The 18,548-nt window shown below is 33.2% G+C and overlaps 1 protein-coding gene across 1 annotated transcript; it reads left to right on the top strand.

Annotated features, from left to right (window-relative positions):
• Positions 1-13,849: 13,849 nt before the first annotated feature.
• LOC132733437 (uncharacterized) lies at positions 13,850-15,086 on the top strand. The gene is made up of 3 exons (XM_060720080.1): positions 13,850-13,974; positions 14,321-14,473; positions 14,848-15,086. The coding sequence occupies exons 1-3, from the start codon at positions 13,932-13,934 to the stop codon at positions 15,003-15,005; spliced, it is 354 nt and encodes a 117-aa protein (XP_060576063.1). The 5' UTR covers positions 13,850-13,931; the 3' UTR covers positions 15,006-15,086.
• Positions 15,087-18,548: the final 3,462 nt, after the last annotated feature.

The following is an 18,548-nucleotide window of genomic DNA, read 5'->3' as shown; positions in this document are numbered from 1 at the left end:
CTTTACTTACATGTACAACAATAGTTTTCATGACGTCAGGATCGCTCATTACTGCCTTTACCTGATCTTTCATATTTGCTAAGTCAATGTTTGTAAGGGAAGTCATTAAGGGAACAGAATCAGCACTTGGCGATGTATACTCTTTCATACGTGATGAAGGATTTTCATTATCAGTTGTTGGACTAAAGATCTCGTCATTTCGGCGTTTGACAGGTGTTCCCATAGTATATGTATACACTTTTTGCGATTCGGATTTCGAATTGGTTTCCATGATATTCATAGAATTATTATTATAGAATAAAATAATTCTTAAAGTTTATTTTCGTAGCAAATGTAATGACAAGTAGATTTACAGTAAAGCAGCTCATATGTACCGATCATGATCACTAAAGATATGTAAACAATTCATTTATTGGTGATGCACGTACTTTAACGGTATATTAGTTTTATAGTAAATTGTATAGCAAATAGTCAGTTCAATATACCGATAGTAACCACTGTATATATCTAAACATGGCGTAATTGGAATGTGTTTTGATAACAGTTCACGATCATACCTGTGATTCAGCTTTGATCTATTTTATCCACATTTTACAAAATAAGTCCAAGGTTTTCACTTTAAATCACACAAATTTCAAAATCACTGATATTCCATCAACATTTTGAGCTATTTCATATTCAGATTGGTAAAGTATTACTATATAAAATCAATCGAATTCCATCACATAAAAATTGTCAATGCACCTTGGCCGCCATTTTGTTTGTATTCTATTTATCACATATATAAAAAAAGAACGATTAACAGCTCACAAAAGTCATTTTTATCACTTAACCTTGCTGATTTAGCGACTCCTTCAAAATGGTATTGCACGGCCCTGTATATATTTTGACGTGACGCCATTAGCGTTATATAAACATCGCGTGAAGACACGCTAAATGTGAGCGTTATACTTTAGGCGAGTCAATGAAAAACTGTTTCGGTATGTGATAAATAGAATATTAAATTCGTGTCAGTTCATTACTAAATTTATTGAACTCGTTGAATAAAAACAATATTATGCTCTCATAATATCATTTTATTCAACTCAGTATTAAACTTACACTAATTCAATACCCTCTATTTATTATAATTATACCTATAAATTTTTTCCCTAAAATACACGCAAATCTTGAAGCGCAAATACGCTTCAACGGATAGAAATTTCCATATTATGTTAGTGACAAATACGGTACCATATACGGAAGTGTCGGACTATTTTTGACGTTGGTTCCGATCTTAGCTATTTGGAAACGGGAACCAAAATTATAAAAGGCGTGGTCGGCTTTCTTTAGGGATTCTTATTTTCTCTATTTGCAAGAATTACGTATTCATCCGTCAGTCAACTACATTTCAATTTCTGAATAAAACGAAAAGGTATATAATAAAAGGAAAGTTATGTTGTAGTAGCTTTCTGAGGCTATGTATTTGTCTACTCGCAACGTTGGAAAATTGGTATCCTTCAGTCTCGCGAGTTATCAATTTTCCACCGCTGCTCGTAGCAAAATACAAAGCCTCAATATATAAATTTCTGATATTTATGATATATATGTATGTTAACTTAGTGATTCTTTAACAATAATCGGTCAATTATAAAACGGATAATAGAGGCGTGGGCGGATCGTTGATGATTAAACATATAATGGAGATTTTATGTGGGTAAAAACTTCAGTTCCCAAAGTTATGCAATCTCTTTTTGGAAGTATGAGAAATGTTCTTATATGCCTCATGTAGGTACGGATTACTATTTATCTTTTACAAATTATCAGAAATTTGACATCAAGTGATATGTGGAACACCACTTTTGAGAAAAAGTGTCAACTAATTATTGATTGTTCTCAATTTAAAGTTATATTTAGTAACATTAGGTATACACGACACGTACATGAATGCACGATAAGGTTAACCGTATTATCTCCCTTACATATTCATTATATATATGTATATACATTTTTATATGCCCGAAAGAATTTCGGGCATATTATGTTATACCCCCTGGCGTCCGTCCGTCTGTCCGTCCGTCCGTCAGTCCGTCCGTCCGTCTGTCCGTCCGTCCGTCCGTTAGCAATTTGGTTTCCGGAGCATAACTTAAGTCGCATTTGGCCCACAATATTTAAACTTCATAGGATGATTGTCCATATTGGGTAGAAGACCCCTATTGATTTTGGGGTCATAAAGTTAAAGGTCAAGGTCACTATGACCTTAAAACTGAAAACAGTTTCCGGAGCATAACTTAAGTTCCATTTGGCCTACAGTGTTCAATCTTCATAGGATGATTGTCCATTTTGGGTAGAAGACCCCTATTGATTTTGGGGTCACAAGGTCAAAGGTCAAGGTCACTATTACCTTAGAACTGAAAACAGTTTCTTGAGCATAACTTAAGTTCTATTTGGCCCACAGTGTTCAAACTTCATAGGATGATTGTCCATATTGGGTAGAAGACCCCTATTGATTTTGGGGTCACAAGGTCAAAGGTCACTATTACTTAGAAATTGAAAACAGTTTCTTGAGCATAACTTAAGTTCCATTTAGCCCACAATATTCAAACTTCATAGGATGATTGTCCATATTGGGTAGAAGACCCCTATTGATTTTGGGGTCACAAGGTCAAAGGTCACTATTACCTTAAAACTGAAAACAGTTTTCGGAATATAACTTAAGTATCATTTGGCCTACTGTGTTTAAACTTCATAGTATGAATGTCCATATTGGGTAGAAGACCCCTTATGATTTTGGGGTCATAAGGTCAAAAGTCAAGGTCACTTTTACCTTAGAATTGAAAACAGTTTCTGGGGCATAACTTAAAGTTCCATTTGGACCACAATATTGAAACTTCAAAGGAGGATTGTTATTTGAAGGAGGTAATACTTATTTTACTCCCATGTTTTACAAATGCTTCATCTTTACTAAAAAAAATCACTTTCGGGCATATAATGCTCCGCCTAGCGGTGCTCTTGTTAATTACTATATGCATAATAATTTCTACTGTTATTATATTATGAACGGAATGATTAGTGCTTATATTTATAAAATCTTACATCTCGCCATATTTCTACATCATCTACCATAAATATCTTTATTGATATTGCGACAACCGAAGTTTACCCCTATATATATTTTTTTTCTTATATCTTCTTGTCTTTGAAGTAATTTTGTCGAAATTATTCTGAAATTTGTTTGGCTTTCATTTATAAGAGCTACATGTTAAAATAAAAAAAAATGAAAATTATTATGTCGATTTATTTTTTAGTCTTGAAACTATTCAGACAGTTTCATTTAATTGTTCTGAATCAAGTACATGTATGCATATTGTTTTTACCGTGTGATCATCTTATACAACAAAACATATGAACATCCCAAATTGTGTTACTAGTCGGCATGTTATAAACAAAGTTGAATTTTGAAATTTGTACTGGAAACATTTATCTTTTATGCAATTTATTACTAATTCTGACATTTCTAGAAGTATGCTTATCATTGCCCATTTGAAAGCAAAATTTCTACTTGTGAAACTTTCTTTGATTTAGAAACACAAAATAAGATTTTCTTGTCCTTCGGGATCATTGATGCCAACACTATTAAGAGTAAAGAATTGAGTACCACTCACGCCGTTGCTAGGGGGCGTGAGGGATGTTGCACTTATTCATTATCCCTCATGTACAGACTCAATCAAACCTTGTCTGCAATTCTTATGTAATTTTGTTGTGATTAATGCTTCCGAGGGATCACTTTGTTTCCAGAATTTCGTACTTCACAACAGCAGGTGTCAATGCCGTGTGGCAGCCGTAAAAATTGCCCCGTACTTCACTTCAGTGTTGTTATATTTTCTGGTCCTTCGGGATCATTGATGCCAGCACTATTAAGTGTTGAGAATTGAGTACCGCTCAAGCCGGTGCTAGAGGGCGTGAGGGATGTTGCACTTATTCATTATCCCTCATGTACAGACTCAACCAAACCGAGTCTGCAATTCTTATGTAATTTTGTTGTAATTAATGCTTCTGAGGGATCACTTTGTTTCCAGAATTTCTTAAATGTGATGCATGGCTTGCATTTAAACCTTTTTCGAAAATAACTGGAAATATTCAAAATACAAACGCACACGTTTTGGTGAGACATTTTGTCTTCAGTCGTAAAAACATAAGATAATGTGGGAAGCATGACTTATTTCTCTTTAACCGTTGTTTTAAGTTTTTACTCTAAAGGGCAGAGTATGTATTTTAAAGCTACGGTTTAAATAGTTTCCTGGTAGGCTAAAAGAATGTCATATGTGTTTACATAGCATACAGCTTTTGCATGATTTGGATATCTATGTTTATTAAAACATCATTTATACAATAATACTTCACAGTCTTTCGTAGTACATTGACTTTGTTACCTAATTTGAATATTTTATTGCTTGAAAATGTTGCCTTTTGTGTAGAACACCGAATGTTCTTAGCGACGGCATTCATCGTCATTCCAGCACGTTCTCGTGTATTTTAGGAACAATATTTTTAATGGAGAATTTACAGCAAGAGGAACTTCGTTGTATTTACACTACTAGTACTCAAATGTGTCTATAAAAGAAAAATGATTTGAAAAGCAACAAAACTTTGTACATATGATGTATATTTAAATGATTATAAAGTCAATTATATACATGTAGTAGCAATGTGTATGTCTCATTTAGTGACTGAAAGGGTCCATGGGCCCTCATAACGAATACTTCTCATCATCATAAAGGTGTTTGTTAAAGTAGGTTGACATAACACAGAAACAGATTGACATAACACAGAAATAGATGCTGTCTGATTTCCGCACAATAGTTTCACTTTGACAATTATTATCATCTACAATGTGTTGTGTATTTAGATGTTAACAAAACATTAAAACTGTTTTATACTGTTCAAGCAAAGTTCATTATTATTAAAGAAGCTTGAATATGGTTGGATGTGGTGGTCTTACTCAAAGTATCCAGGGCTAACTTGCATTTAAGAAAAGTGGTACCTCATATATACATGTATGTATTGCGATTGAAAGAGTTAGACATTTAACAAAACAAATACTTAATAGACGGGCAAGTCAAGCATTTCTGGGAATAAAGTATAATATACAACTTAAGTGCAACACGTATACAATTTTATATGAGAGATTGATAAAACTTATTAACATAATAAATCAAATTAAATTATTGATAGTTGTATCATGACATTACATCATGTACATAAGAAACTACATCTAAAGCTCTATAATATATTAAAATAGGAAATAGCTGCACAAAACTTATTTTGTTTAGTCAAACGTCAAAAGCTGAATGTTTGATGCTACGAATTACTTGAGCACGAAATCTCGTGCAAAAACTACACACTCGGATACTTTATTCGGCCAATGGAAAATGGCCAATTACAAATTAGCTTTAAATGATAAAACGTACACATGCGACAAAAATTGTCATAGATTCACGTATATAAATTAATAAATATAAATGACAACAAAACTAATAACTAATTAAGATCATAAAGAATTAGATTGTAAAATTATAACTTTGTGTGTGAGCAGGTAATGCAATAGTTTTTTTATTCCATATATGAATTATTGAATATTTTGAAATAATTTCCTGTATTAAAAAGATGTGCCCATGTCATCAACATCTGGCAAAGCAAAAAGCAAAAAAGTGAAAAATATGGAAATAAGAGTTCACCTAGAAAGGCCAAGGTAAAATGGCAGGTAATTGTCTTACTGGTACTGGCGCTTTATGGACAGACACAAGGACAATCTAAGCATACGACAAGAATCATTACTAGAATCTTCAAGAGCTAAAGACAATACTAGATAACTGCTATAGCTCAAACACCATCTAGCTGCTAAATAAACCCTTACTAATTTTGAATGAGGATGATTTAACATTAAAAGTAAAGCTGGAAGTGTAATTGGACGATCGAGGGCTCATGTCCCCTCCAAATACCTCATTTCGCTAGAAACACTAAGCAAAACTAACAGTGATGAAACTCACTTAATAATGCCTCTAAATATTTAAATAAAGCACCTTACTAAAGGTGTCAATCTTTGCCCTTATTTATTTATTCCTTCTAAACGAGACAGAGTAATAAAATAAACCCCTCCAAGCGAAATTCTAACAGTTGTTTTGGTTACAAAAGGTGAAATAAAAGTAACACAGAAATGCTCATGTAGAAACATATAAAATGTAAACCAAATGACCATTACAAAAGTACTCAATGTCTTAAAGGAAGTAAAAGCAGCAAGAATATCACCTGCGAAGCAAGGCAGGGGACGAAAATCAAAACATTTCAGTCTAAATGGGTTTTTAAGAACTGTCCATCATAGAGTACTGGTGCGTCAGACGTAATCAAAAGAGGAAAGCGTAGTGTCCAACAGTAAAGCAAATTAACACTAAGCGTGTAGTAAGTCATAAATTAATAGGATCATAACGGCCTAATTATTTTAAAAAAGGCAGCAGAAAAATTACAATGACCCAAGATCTTACGAAGTTTGTAAATCGCATCTTCATAGAAATCAGGTTCGCTAACCCAGAGTCACAGAAGAGCTTTTGATCGCTATTGAATTTTTGAAATTAAATCGAAATTACGATTATAAAATTAATTAAAATATTTCTGTAGTTTATGTTAGCGGTAGCCCTGATTGAGAAGTATGCTAGTAATGAAAATATCCCGTTCGTTAAAATTGTTTGTATGTCTACAGGCCCTAGCGAATTAAATAAACTGAGTATCCCCGTTAAATGTTGCATCGGTATATCTCCATCTCAATGTTGATAATTGACTATACCAAATCAAAGTCATCTCTCTTATCATAGATTTTCATGTGAATAGTATTGTTATCGGGTGTAATATCTAAAAATGAGGTGGTAAAATTTCAAGAATTCCTTTTATTCAGTTGAAGTTCTTAGGGATATATATTAGACACCATTCGATCAAGATAAGAGTAATCTAAGTTAAAAAATATCATAACGGTATCGGGAAGTTTAATAAAATGCTTATATAACATATTGTTGTGTAGCTAGAGGGCATCTGGCAACAATGTCTCTGAAGCTAACGCCACATGTATTTTATTTCCTTATATTTAAGTCCTCAAGTCGCTGCGTTGGATTATTTGCTATAAAAGCAGAACGATTGGTTTATTCACGGTAGACTCTGATAATTGTATTTTGTACGAATTGTATAAAGTTTATAGTCAGCGCTGCAGCGGTGATGCCAAACCCAAGCGGGCATCAAATGAATATGTTTACATCAGCTAGCGTCATTTGCCTTATATTGCCGTAAAGTGAAAGATAAAAGCTTCTGCATGGCTAATTGGCTATGAAATCGGAACATGACGCATCGATGGCACCGAATATTGATACATGTTCATTTTATATAAAAAAGAACGAACGTACTGCAGCAGTAATGACAATGGCATGCGGGCATTTTATAGCCATGTTCCTTGTGCTGACGTCGTGTGTCTTATATGTTCGTATAGTGCAGATTTAATCAGATTACAAAGGCTAATTTATATTGAAATTCGAACAATGTGGAAGTTATGTTAGGGTCAATAAAACGATGCTTTTTCACGATTTCTCATAGCGTTTGTAATCACAGAAGCGTCAATGTAAGCATCTGGTATTCAGATTTTATTAAGCTAGCGTCATGTGCCTTGAATTTCCGTAAAAACATATAAGCTTTTGCACTGAGAAAGTAAATAGAACACAAAAGTACGTATTGTACTATGAAATTCTTTACTTTTAAACTTACAGCAATGCAGCCATATTTAAGTGGCGATTATTGAACAAATAAAAACGTTACAGACGGACAGTGTTCAATATAACTATCAATTTGAGTTGCCTTTAAATGCAGCATACCTTGTTAGCACATTTGTATATGAATAAACCTTGTTGATTAAAGCATGTCATCGTAGGAAAACGTTAAATCACGATTTTAAATAATTTAACTCAACACTGGTAAAAATCAATGAGTGAGTCAAACATACAGTATTGTCAAGTATTAGGATAAAATAATAATAACTTTAATAATACTAAGTTTATAAGTTTATCAAAATAAAATTTAAAATCTTAACGATTTCTATTTGATGAGTAATAAATTGATCAGTTATTTTTGAATAAGCTATTACATTGCTCACCTGGCACTGAGAGAGATACATGGAATTGTTACCTATTGGCGTGTATCGTATCTTTTACTGGGATCGTCAATCGGAGATTGCTGCTTGGAGATGATCTTGTTATTATACAGGCATACAGACATAGTAGAAACGGAAAATATTAGAGAGACATACTTATTTGTGACTTATCTCCAAGGTTCTTTACACTATGACCAATAGGAAAAAATGTCGTGCTAAGGGGTCATGTCCTTCACGACACACTTACATAGCTTAAAGAAAAGCTGTTTATCATCAGACATCTTAAAGTTTATATGGCAAATGTTAATGTTATGTGTTCATATTGTAATTTTATTATTAAGGCTTACTCCGCCAATCGGTTAGGGGAGATAATAAACAGCAAAGCAAAAGAAATAAACAACAATGTCAAAATGAAGTTGGTAATAAACTGTTTCAAAAACAATGTGCAATAAAATAGGTTAAACAATTCTAAATTTTAAATATCTGTCAACTGTACGGCATTGGATTGTGAAAACATTTGAATTCTTATAGAAATCTATATAAATGATGACTATTTTTTGGAACATACAGTTTTGGATATTTGATATATGACATAAACTTATTGACCTTGGATTAAAATTGTATATCCGTCCTAGGGACAGTTAGCATTATATACACTTACATAGGAGAGAAAATACTGGCTTAGCATGGCTATAAATTCAAAACTGTTCCCGCAAAATATTAGCATGTGGTATAAAAGACTTATTTACAAACAGTACTTTATTATTTCTACCTGGAAAAAATAAGACCTAGTATCCAGATATCTGATTGTAACATGGCTCAATGCCTTGAACAGTTTTATCATGATTTATTCACTTAATATATGATATCATGATTGTGTTTGATTCAAATGGACATCTACCGGTGCGTTGGATCCGAGGTCACTAAGGTCAAGATATACGTAAACGATGATAAAAATAGACATTGTTATTGTCGAAGACAAATATAATTGCAGCCTAGGTGAGCGGTAAAGACTCGTCGTGAACCCTTGTTCTTAAAATATAACTTACTTTGTTTCATTCCTATAACCAGGGCTTGGAATCAAAACTGCGTCGTATCCTACAAAATGTAAACAAACGGCGCCATCTTGGAATGAAAAACTATTTTTGTTGGAAATGACTGAAAACCATATATATGTATTAACACGCTACATTTATTTTCCGCTTCGTGCGGTATATGTTGCTTGCACAACTTTTTGTAAACCAAAGTTATAGCGAACTTGCAACTCGAAGCGGAGAATAATTTTTATGAAAGTGTGTGGATACGACACACATATATGTATTAACACGCTACATTTATTTTCCGCTTCGTTCGGTATATGCTGCTTTCACACATTTTTTTTGTAAACCAAAGTTATAGCGAACTTGCAACTCGAAGCGGAGAAAATTTTTATGAAAATGTGTGGATACGACGCAGTTCATATTGCTTTATCTATCTTTTTTTTTCTTCATATCAATTGTATACTCGTTTCAGAGTTCACCATAAACTTCAAAATATGATTTTGCATCATTTACTAAAAGTTCATTAAAAAAGAGATGTTTATTTTTCCAAGAAATATTGATTTTTACGAAATGATACGACGCAATTGAAAATAAAATATGATATGACGCAGTTTTATTTTCATTGTAGGCTGGACATTGGTTCAGCTATTAATTTATGTGCTAGGTATGCTAATAACGTCCAACAACATTTCTTGTTTACAACTTAAGTCAAAAGCAGAGGTCACTCATTGGTTCCAAGAAAATGGAAAATGTAATAAAAATTCTATTAAGGCTTCATTTTTCGGCCGCATTTTTAGTTCCTGTCATAAGCATCTACATGTACAAATTCCGAAAAGCTGTATCAAATGCAATATACATTGAATAACGTGATCGCACACCAATATGACTACGTGTTCTAGTGTTGCCTTAGCATGCTTATAAACTTGTTCCCGTGAGTTCGAAATTGGGGTGGTAACTTTTTCATTTACAGAATTTTGATACAAAATTCAATATTCCAGGGTAACCCTTCCTGGACCCTGTATCAATCAGGAATGACCTCTTTTTTTGGAAAAAAAAAAGAATTAAAAATTTTATAAATGTCTCTTGCTATCTGAAGAGAAGTATGTACAATTTGCATGCCTACCTTTGTTACTTATAATTAGCAATAATTTCCGTCAATTCCGTTATTATTTATGTCTTTTACTTAATAATCGGTGAAAACAGATCAGCTTTATTATTTGAAACTGAACATTAAATTTTTAAAATTATATTATAAATGTTAAAGCTACGATATATTTTTACAAGTACGGTATGCGTTCCGTTCAGTCATTTTATGTTCAGCGCCGCGGAACATTACCGCCGATTTTATCGTATTGCAATTTATTATCGCCGATGAGAACTGATCTACGGAATGTATTATCTATTTTTGCACTAAAGTATCAGTCTTCTCCATTAAAAAACTTTAAATTTTCAAAATCGAGTTACAAATGATAGAACTACAAATTATTTTGTAAAGAAGGTGTCCTTTTTTGCAAAATAAACAGACAAGCCACACAAACACGAATCAGTAATTATTTATTGCATACGTTTCGGCTATATGCCTTCATCAGTGCATTACATATTTTTTTATCCGTTTTGCAAAGGTATTTTACGCTTTGCACCGATAAATTTGATACAGATGTATGCACGACAGGATGTTTCAATAGTATTGAAGAAGTTTTCACTATATTGAAGAGAAAATTTAGGTCAGATTATCGCATCGAATTTTCCAAGGACTAGAGACACGGCATCTAAACATACCTTCAAACTAAAGTGTTATTTTTGCTTGAAAATTAATTGTTTGAAAAATTACACAATTATTTTTCAGAAATGATTTTAAAGAGGATTACCCCCTGTTTACATTGAAAATTTCTCTGCTATTCGCACCGAAATATCAAAGTAAAAAGAGATTAAGGAAATATTTCATTTCAATAAAAAATTTAAATGTTATTGTCTTTATAATTAATTTAAATATTTATAATCTAAAAACTTCACGCCAAAATTTAATAAAAAAAACTAAAACTGCTTATTTGTACAGCTGACGTTGACAAATTGCTGGAAAAAAAATCAGACAGGTTTTCGACCGAAGCCGAGCTGTTTATGTTTAATGATTTCAAATCACTTGAAATGAACTGCTATGAATTCGAAAAGCACCAGGGACTTTTGATTATTTCATGTGGAAACCTATCAAGATGGTTTCAAAGTGTCGATGGTTCTCTGCAGGTGCAACATTTTGCCTGAAATAATGCACAAAGGCGCACCTAAGGTCTTCGCCCCCAGTAAAGTAATGTGTAGAGTGAAAGTTTGAAAGCAAACCTAAAAAAAGTTATTACCCAGAACATGCAGAGCCACGGTTTACTTCGAGCGTAGCTAGCCAAAATAAATTCAGGTTCATAGACTTCTATATTTTTTGCCAAAAAAATAGTTTAGTTTTATCTTTAACATATTTTATTCCTTTCAATTTTTACAATATGTACAATGCAAATATATAGAAAGAAAAATATATAAATACATTTTGAAAGAAAAAGGGTTGGACCACAAGTTCAAATAACATTAGTAAATCGGTCCGTCCCTCAAAAAATAGGGATAATATTGAACATACAGGAAAATACAGTTAAACTTCGTTCGCTCGAACTCGGCTCGCTAAAATACCTCCCTTCGCTCGAACTCATCGCCCAGTCCCGGTAAAATTCCTATATAATATATATTGTTCTACCTCGGATCGCTCGAACACCGATCGCTCGAACTCTCGAACCTGATCTCTGGTCCTTTCGGCAGAAATATAGTGAAAATCACACCTTTTCGGTCGAACACAAAAAGGCAAGTCGACATGTTTTTAACATCTCGTGATCGTGACAAAGGTAATTAAGGTTGATTGATACAAAATAAAAGGTGTTGTTACCGATTTATTTGTTATGATAATATTGTTGATTTGCCGTTTATGGTAACAATAAAAAGAAAATAACTTGTGAAATAAGTGAAATATGCATGCCAATAAAGAATGACGTTTACCCAGACGGCTTTAATTACAACCGTGGTTCATGTAAAGTGAATCGTAACAGCTCGTATTTATAGAATGATACTTGTATGTGTGTTTATTTTAGTAAATGACTACAAATAGATGCTGCTGTAAATGTTTTTTAAATAAGTATTTCATTAATTTATCGTTTAAAATTAAATTCGTCCCATTATAAACATATTAATATGTTTTGAACATTGTTCAACAAGTTTGGTGTGATTTCCCAATCGAACTAAACCAATTACAATATGCATGACAGCGTACCGTTAATACTTAATAAAAACACTTGGATAATAATTCTGAGTATGAAATATTCGACGAACAGATGAAAAGTAGTTTCCGCAATGTAAACTTTCAAATTAAGTGTTATATTGAATATGACACAATGTATTCAAGTTTAAACATAGTTTATTTGGAACAAATTCACAATATATATACAGATAATAATGTACACAATGTATTCTAAATAATCAAAAGCAACAGAACATCGTTATACAGCGCAAATAATCTTGGTTTTTATCTAGCGCAAGTGATTATTCCATAGAATAAACATATATTGCCAAAATTATCCCTGTTGAAAAGACTGCCAAAAAATACGACTGCGTCGTATCATATTTTATTTCAACTGCATCGTATCATTTCGTTAAAAACATTATTTTCTTGGAAAATAAACATCTCTATTTTAATGAACTTTCAGTAAATGATGCAAAATTATATTTCGAAGTTAATGCTAAACTCTTAAATGAGTATATAATTTATTTGAAGGAAAAAACGATAGTTAAAGCAATATGAACTGCGTCGTATCCACACATTTTCATAAAAATTCTTCTCCGCTTCGAGTTGCAAGTTCGCTATAACTTTTGTTTTACAAAATAGTTGTGCAAGCAACATATACCAAACAAAGAGCGTGTTAATACATATATCTGGTTTTTAGTCATTTCCAACAAAGAGAGTAATAACAAAAACATATATTTTTCGTTCACAGATGGCGGCGGTTGTTTACATTCTGTAGGATACGACGCAGTTTTGATTCCCAGTCCTAATTACATGATTGTCTTATTTGAAATTTTATTCTGTTCTGTTCTTATTTAAATACATAGGATTGTGTATTTCTCAGAAGAAAAATCTTACTTATTATATCATTAACATTGAGCCGTTTTAGAGATAGGAAATCACGATCGGTAAAATCCCTCTTAGACAGAGAAATGGAAAAAATACTCTTGTAAACGAATTCACTAACTTTTTTTTTCTGAAATGATTTTGTTAATCTTACATGCATAATAAAATGTGGGTCCAGAAAATATTATTTGGAAAATAATCCTTTGAAGAACAGTGGAAGATATTAATATCTATGAAGAAAAAAAAAACTATTTAAACATATCTAATAAGTTTTGAGAAAGCTCCAAACTTTTAAATCATCATACATTAATAAAAAAAAACAGCGAACATGAAATAAGAATTTGCCTTTAAAAGTATTCTTCGTAACCATGCAACTAAAGTAAACAAATTGACAAAAAATCGTCATTTCGTGTCAGAATAGCGTACAGTGCGGTCATGGTATGTAGGTATCGGAGTATCAGGGTTGACCCTGCTGTTTGCTATCATAGCATTAGAAGCTGATAAAAGGCAAAGAGTCGATACTGTTGGGTTTGTATCTAAGATTGGGCTATGGAAAAGTTGCAGTACATCCATGGGCAAGGAAATCTGTCAGGATATTAAAGATGGAAAAAAAGGTAAATGCAGTTTTTTTCCTCTCTTATTCATGATGAAGGCTCCCATGACTTATCTCTTGCATTCCTTATTTTATTATTCAGATGGAGATAAGGGTAGAAATGTGTGCCTTCTATCAAAATTGCTTGATCTCTTGCATTATAACAACTCTGATCAGGTTTACAACCTTAGCATTGACTTTCCTTTTTGATCATATACTAAATCCTTAACTATAATATTGTTTACACCTACTACTTTCTTCAAATAAGCTTAATATCATACCATTTTAAGATGCTTGAAATATGGTATGACTCTTTAAAGGAAAAAATAAATTGTAATTGAATTTTAAATAATCGTATGTTATTACAGAGATGGGAAAGTCTATTGATGCCTGTAAGGCAATGCTATTTTTGGCCATATTTGCGACAACGGGAGCTATTGCGAGTGCAATTCTTTTGATGGTTGTTATGAAGGATAAACAGAAATTGCTCTTTATAGCAGGAGGCCTGGACATCGCTTCTGGTGAGTATATAGAAAAAAATAAACGTAAATTCAGTTTGATACTTTTCAAAAAACAAAATTCAATTGCATTCAGATTTTTATGTTTCCTTCAAAGTATATTTATTATAAATGCCCCTCACGCCCAGTAGCGTGACACAAAAATATTTACATGTATCTAAAATCTCGCTATTTTTTGTTTCATTTTCGCCTGTTACTGATAAATTTGTTTTTAAGTTCGTGCTCTTGAATTCTTCTAGATAAGCGCTTTCTCTTATATATATTTGTATTGGTTGTTATCATTCAAAATAATTTCTTTTAGATAAGTATCTTTTTACATTATTTCAAAATTGTTATTGAGTATATGCTTGTGAATTGAAATAATTTTTCTTTTCTAGGATTTTTCTTGATGATTGCAATGGCAGTATATGCTGATAAATGTAAATTATATGGAACTAATTTGGATTACGGATTTGCCCTGGATATAATTGCCTGGCTGGCGACATGGGCAGCTGGTGGAATCTTCATCGCTTCAAAGTTTTTGACAAAAGTCTAACGATAAGATACCAGATTAAAAGCTACTAGAATAACAAATATTGAACCGTTTTGATTTTTATAAAATACTGAGTTGCCAAACCTTTTTTATTGAGTTAAATTTATAACAAAAATAAGATTTAGATTGTTGTTGTTGTTGTTGTTGTTGTTTTTCTGCAAACGGACAGACAATCTCCATATACAAATATTGGACTGTGCAACTGTCTGTAGTTTACCAACATTTAATGTCGTGGAACCAGGCTAAAATTAAAATATGCATAGTCAAAATGTCTCCGCCTAAAGGGGAACTGTTTCGCATTTGAACAAAACACATCGGTGTAAGAGCTGTTGCATTGCGCTGATATATAACATCTAAGTTTTAAATTATCTATTTGTTGACTTAAAAAACTAGGAAACAATTTCGTTTAGAAGAAATTTACCTTTTAAAGTTTGTGTTTTTTAATGATATGGATAGTGTTGTGCGGACATAGTTCTGGCAGCCGACTTTTATATTGTAAAGCGAGGTCACAGGTATGGTGTTTTATTTTGGCTAGATTTGGTAACGGGTCTGATGCCTTTAATGTCTTAGGCCTCGTCTACACCTAGTCAAGTTTCTTCCATCCATGTCACATTTAGAGCTTTAAGCTAAATAAATGGCCCTTTCAACATACAATCAGGCACAATTTTTAGCTCGACTGCCGTTGCCGTCCGCGTGTACCTGGATCACAACTTTTTAATTTCTTGGTGTATTGAATTCATACTTGACCACAACAACCCTTGGGACAAGACCTTTCATGGCTGTAACTGGCTGTAACTTTGCTATTATTGAATGGATTTACTTCATATTGTAACAGAACATTCTTAGGGAAAGACCTTTATATTTATTAAACTCAAATTGACATTGGCTCTTTAATGATCTTGACCTTGAAGGTTAAATTATTGAATTTAAAATGATTTGAGCATTAATTGACTATATAGATATATATTCTTCTGTAATACATATACGTATATATCTTCTCACTTCCCCTCGAAGCGTGCACGTCGCTGAGAAGGCACAGGGCATCGACAGAAGATTTGCAGCTTGGCTTGTAGCAAACACAACTCAACTAAATAGAAGCCCCCCGTAGGCTGTAACAACAAGATCGCTACTTCGTCAACAACTGCGGACCAGCTGCCGGTGTCCTGACTAATGCCGAGGGGAGTGGCCCTACAAAGTAGGCTGAGACGACAAGGATGGTGTGCTAGGGAGCGTGAGCACCTAGTACAGATAGACGGCTTGTAAGGCAGGCCTTTTGCTGGCACCAACAGCCTTTTTCAGGGCTAACCTTTCATATTGTCACAGGTTACTGTACATTTAGGTTTTCATTGACCGCCGTACAGTGACCTACTTTTGGCTCATATCTTTGGCCAATACTCTCGTGGAAATTGCATGGAGGTAAATTATCACCACTTTGTGCATCAAAATTAACTCTTTAAGGGCATGACTGGTGACATGTCCGGGGTCCGTACTCGACAGCGAAAGCTGCATTTTGTGCCGAAAGGCGGATGGACCCTCATTAAGCATTAACTAGATACATATGCGTATATATGTAGAAATGAGAGAATAAATACACACATACCACCATATCGATATGCCAGTCCAATTACGACTCAGTGCCTAGCAGAACAGTAATGAAAGCATAGCCACTGCTAATCCACCATCACAAAAATTATGGGGATTTTTAGCTTTATATCCAGTCACAAATCGCACGGTGACATTTTTATTGTCATTTTCACTGATTGGGACCAGAGAACTATACATGTATATCTATTTCTGAAAGTCAACTGGATCTGCAAGATGAAGTAGATTCGTAAGGGACAATGAATTTAGACAGATAATGTATAAAGGGAGATAATTAAATTCAATACAGTTTTACTTTCTCCTTCGTGGGATCAGATAAAGATACCAGTATAATAGAAATGAGAGAATAAATACACACATGCGTCACAGTTTGGCGCTTTGTCGTGTTGTCGCTAGCGCCAACTAGACGCACAAAAGCGTACTAAATCAACCACCATAGGAAAGGGAATTTCATTAACTTTGTAAGAACAAAATAATGGAACAGAAATAATAAATCCCACGAAGGACACATGCATGTAAATTTCTCAAATGACACATTTGTTACAGTATAGTTTTAATCATCTTTATGCACGTATTTAGTTATTAATCTAACAAAATTTGATTTGCCGAGAATTTTAAAAACTTAAATTACGTTTGAACATATTACCAAAGGTTTGATGTTATCTCGCCCAAGTAGTTCAAGTCTTATCGCAATGTTAGTACATTAATTGATAAATGCCACAAAAACTTAACGTTCATTTTATACAACCAAAATAGCAAATAAACTCTCAAAGGCCTGTTGCGAAAAACGAAATAAATGATGAAATATAACAGGATGATATGTAAGTTACGTTTCTTCTTCATGGGATAAAACAAAGCGAATATCCTTTCATAGTCTGTCAGAACTGTTGTATAACTCAAAATGTAAATTATAAAGTTAAAGACAAACAAAAAATACTGATATCATCTGAGTATTGTAGAGAGCGAACAAAGAGATGTTTGGTGGAAGATCTCTCCGCATTTTGACTGACACAGATTTGCGATTAACGTAGACAAAATTTAAATGGCTAGAAAATGCCACCACATTGCTGCAAGGCTACGGAAACAGTTGTAATATAAATGCAAAAGGGCCTTGGTTCAGAGAAAGTGCTGGCAAGGATTTTGATAATGTTTTTATGTTAGTGTTGTTTGTTAGTGCTGTTTATTTTGTTTGTTTGTTTGTAAGTGTTGTTAGTGTTGTTTGTTTGTGCTGTTAGTGTTTGTTGTTTTTTTTTGTTGTTGTTGTTATTGTTTTGTTTTTGTTTTTCAGTTCAGGTAGCACTGATCCTAGTCATCAAAGAAAGTGTTGGTAAGATTTTCATTATAAAAGTTAAGCATGATTTTGCAAATTTTTATTTTTGGGTGATAAACTTTTATAAACCGTGTTGGTGATGGTAGTTGCCCTAACCAAACGATAGTTGTGATTGACCTGAGAGGAAGGGATGTCCAAGAATTCCCTATCAGTTAAATCCTGGTCTCCTGTTGAGTGAACAAGCAAAACCACTCTAAACAAGGTTGCTTCTTTAAAAAGAAGCATGCGAGAGGTCTTTTTGCAGCTGTTGATGATTTGTTAATTTCGAAAATATTTGGATATATAAAAGGCACCAGAGATTTTCCAAAACGGGCATAAAGTATGTTAATCAAACAATTTTAAGTCCCAGATTTAATACTGTATATATCATTTGATTGGAATAAACAATATATACTGCTGTATGCCTTCAACTTCAATATGGCAAGAAAATCAAACTTGAGAAAAAGTTGTGCCATTTTCGCCAAAAATCTCCGTTGCATATTTTAGTCATACCAGTTCAAAAGTGAAAGTAACAGCAAATTTTCGGTACACCGTACACTCGGTCATATGATAGTGCTTCCTTATTTTCGGAACATGAAATAGTTAAACGCTATTCAGAAAACAAGTATCGATTT

The sequence above is a fragment of the Ruditapes philippinarum genome, unplaced genomic scaffold (assembly GCF_026571515.1).
Source record: "Ruditapes philippinarum isolate M1 unplaced genomic scaffold, ASM2657151v2 ctg2808_1_1_1_1, whole genome shotgun sequence".
NCBI lineage: Eukaryota > Metazoa > Mollusca > Bivalvia > Venerida > Veneridae > Ruditapes > Ruditapes philippinarum.
This window is presented reverse-complemented; position numbering and strand designations above follow the sequence as displayed.

Coding starts and splice junctions, on each gene's coding strand:
- LOC132733437 (XM_060720080.1), top strand. CDS start 13,932: ATGGGCAAGGAAATCTGTCAGGATATTAAAGATGGAAAAAAAG. Junction 13,975..14,320: donor TATTAAAGATGGAAAAAAAG/GTAAATGCAGTT, acceptor ATGTTATTACAG/AGATGGGAAAGTCTATTGAT. Junction 14,474..14,847: donor AGGCCTGGACATCGCTTCTG/GTGAGTATATAG, acceptor TTTCTTTTCTAG/GATTTTTCTTGATGATTGCA.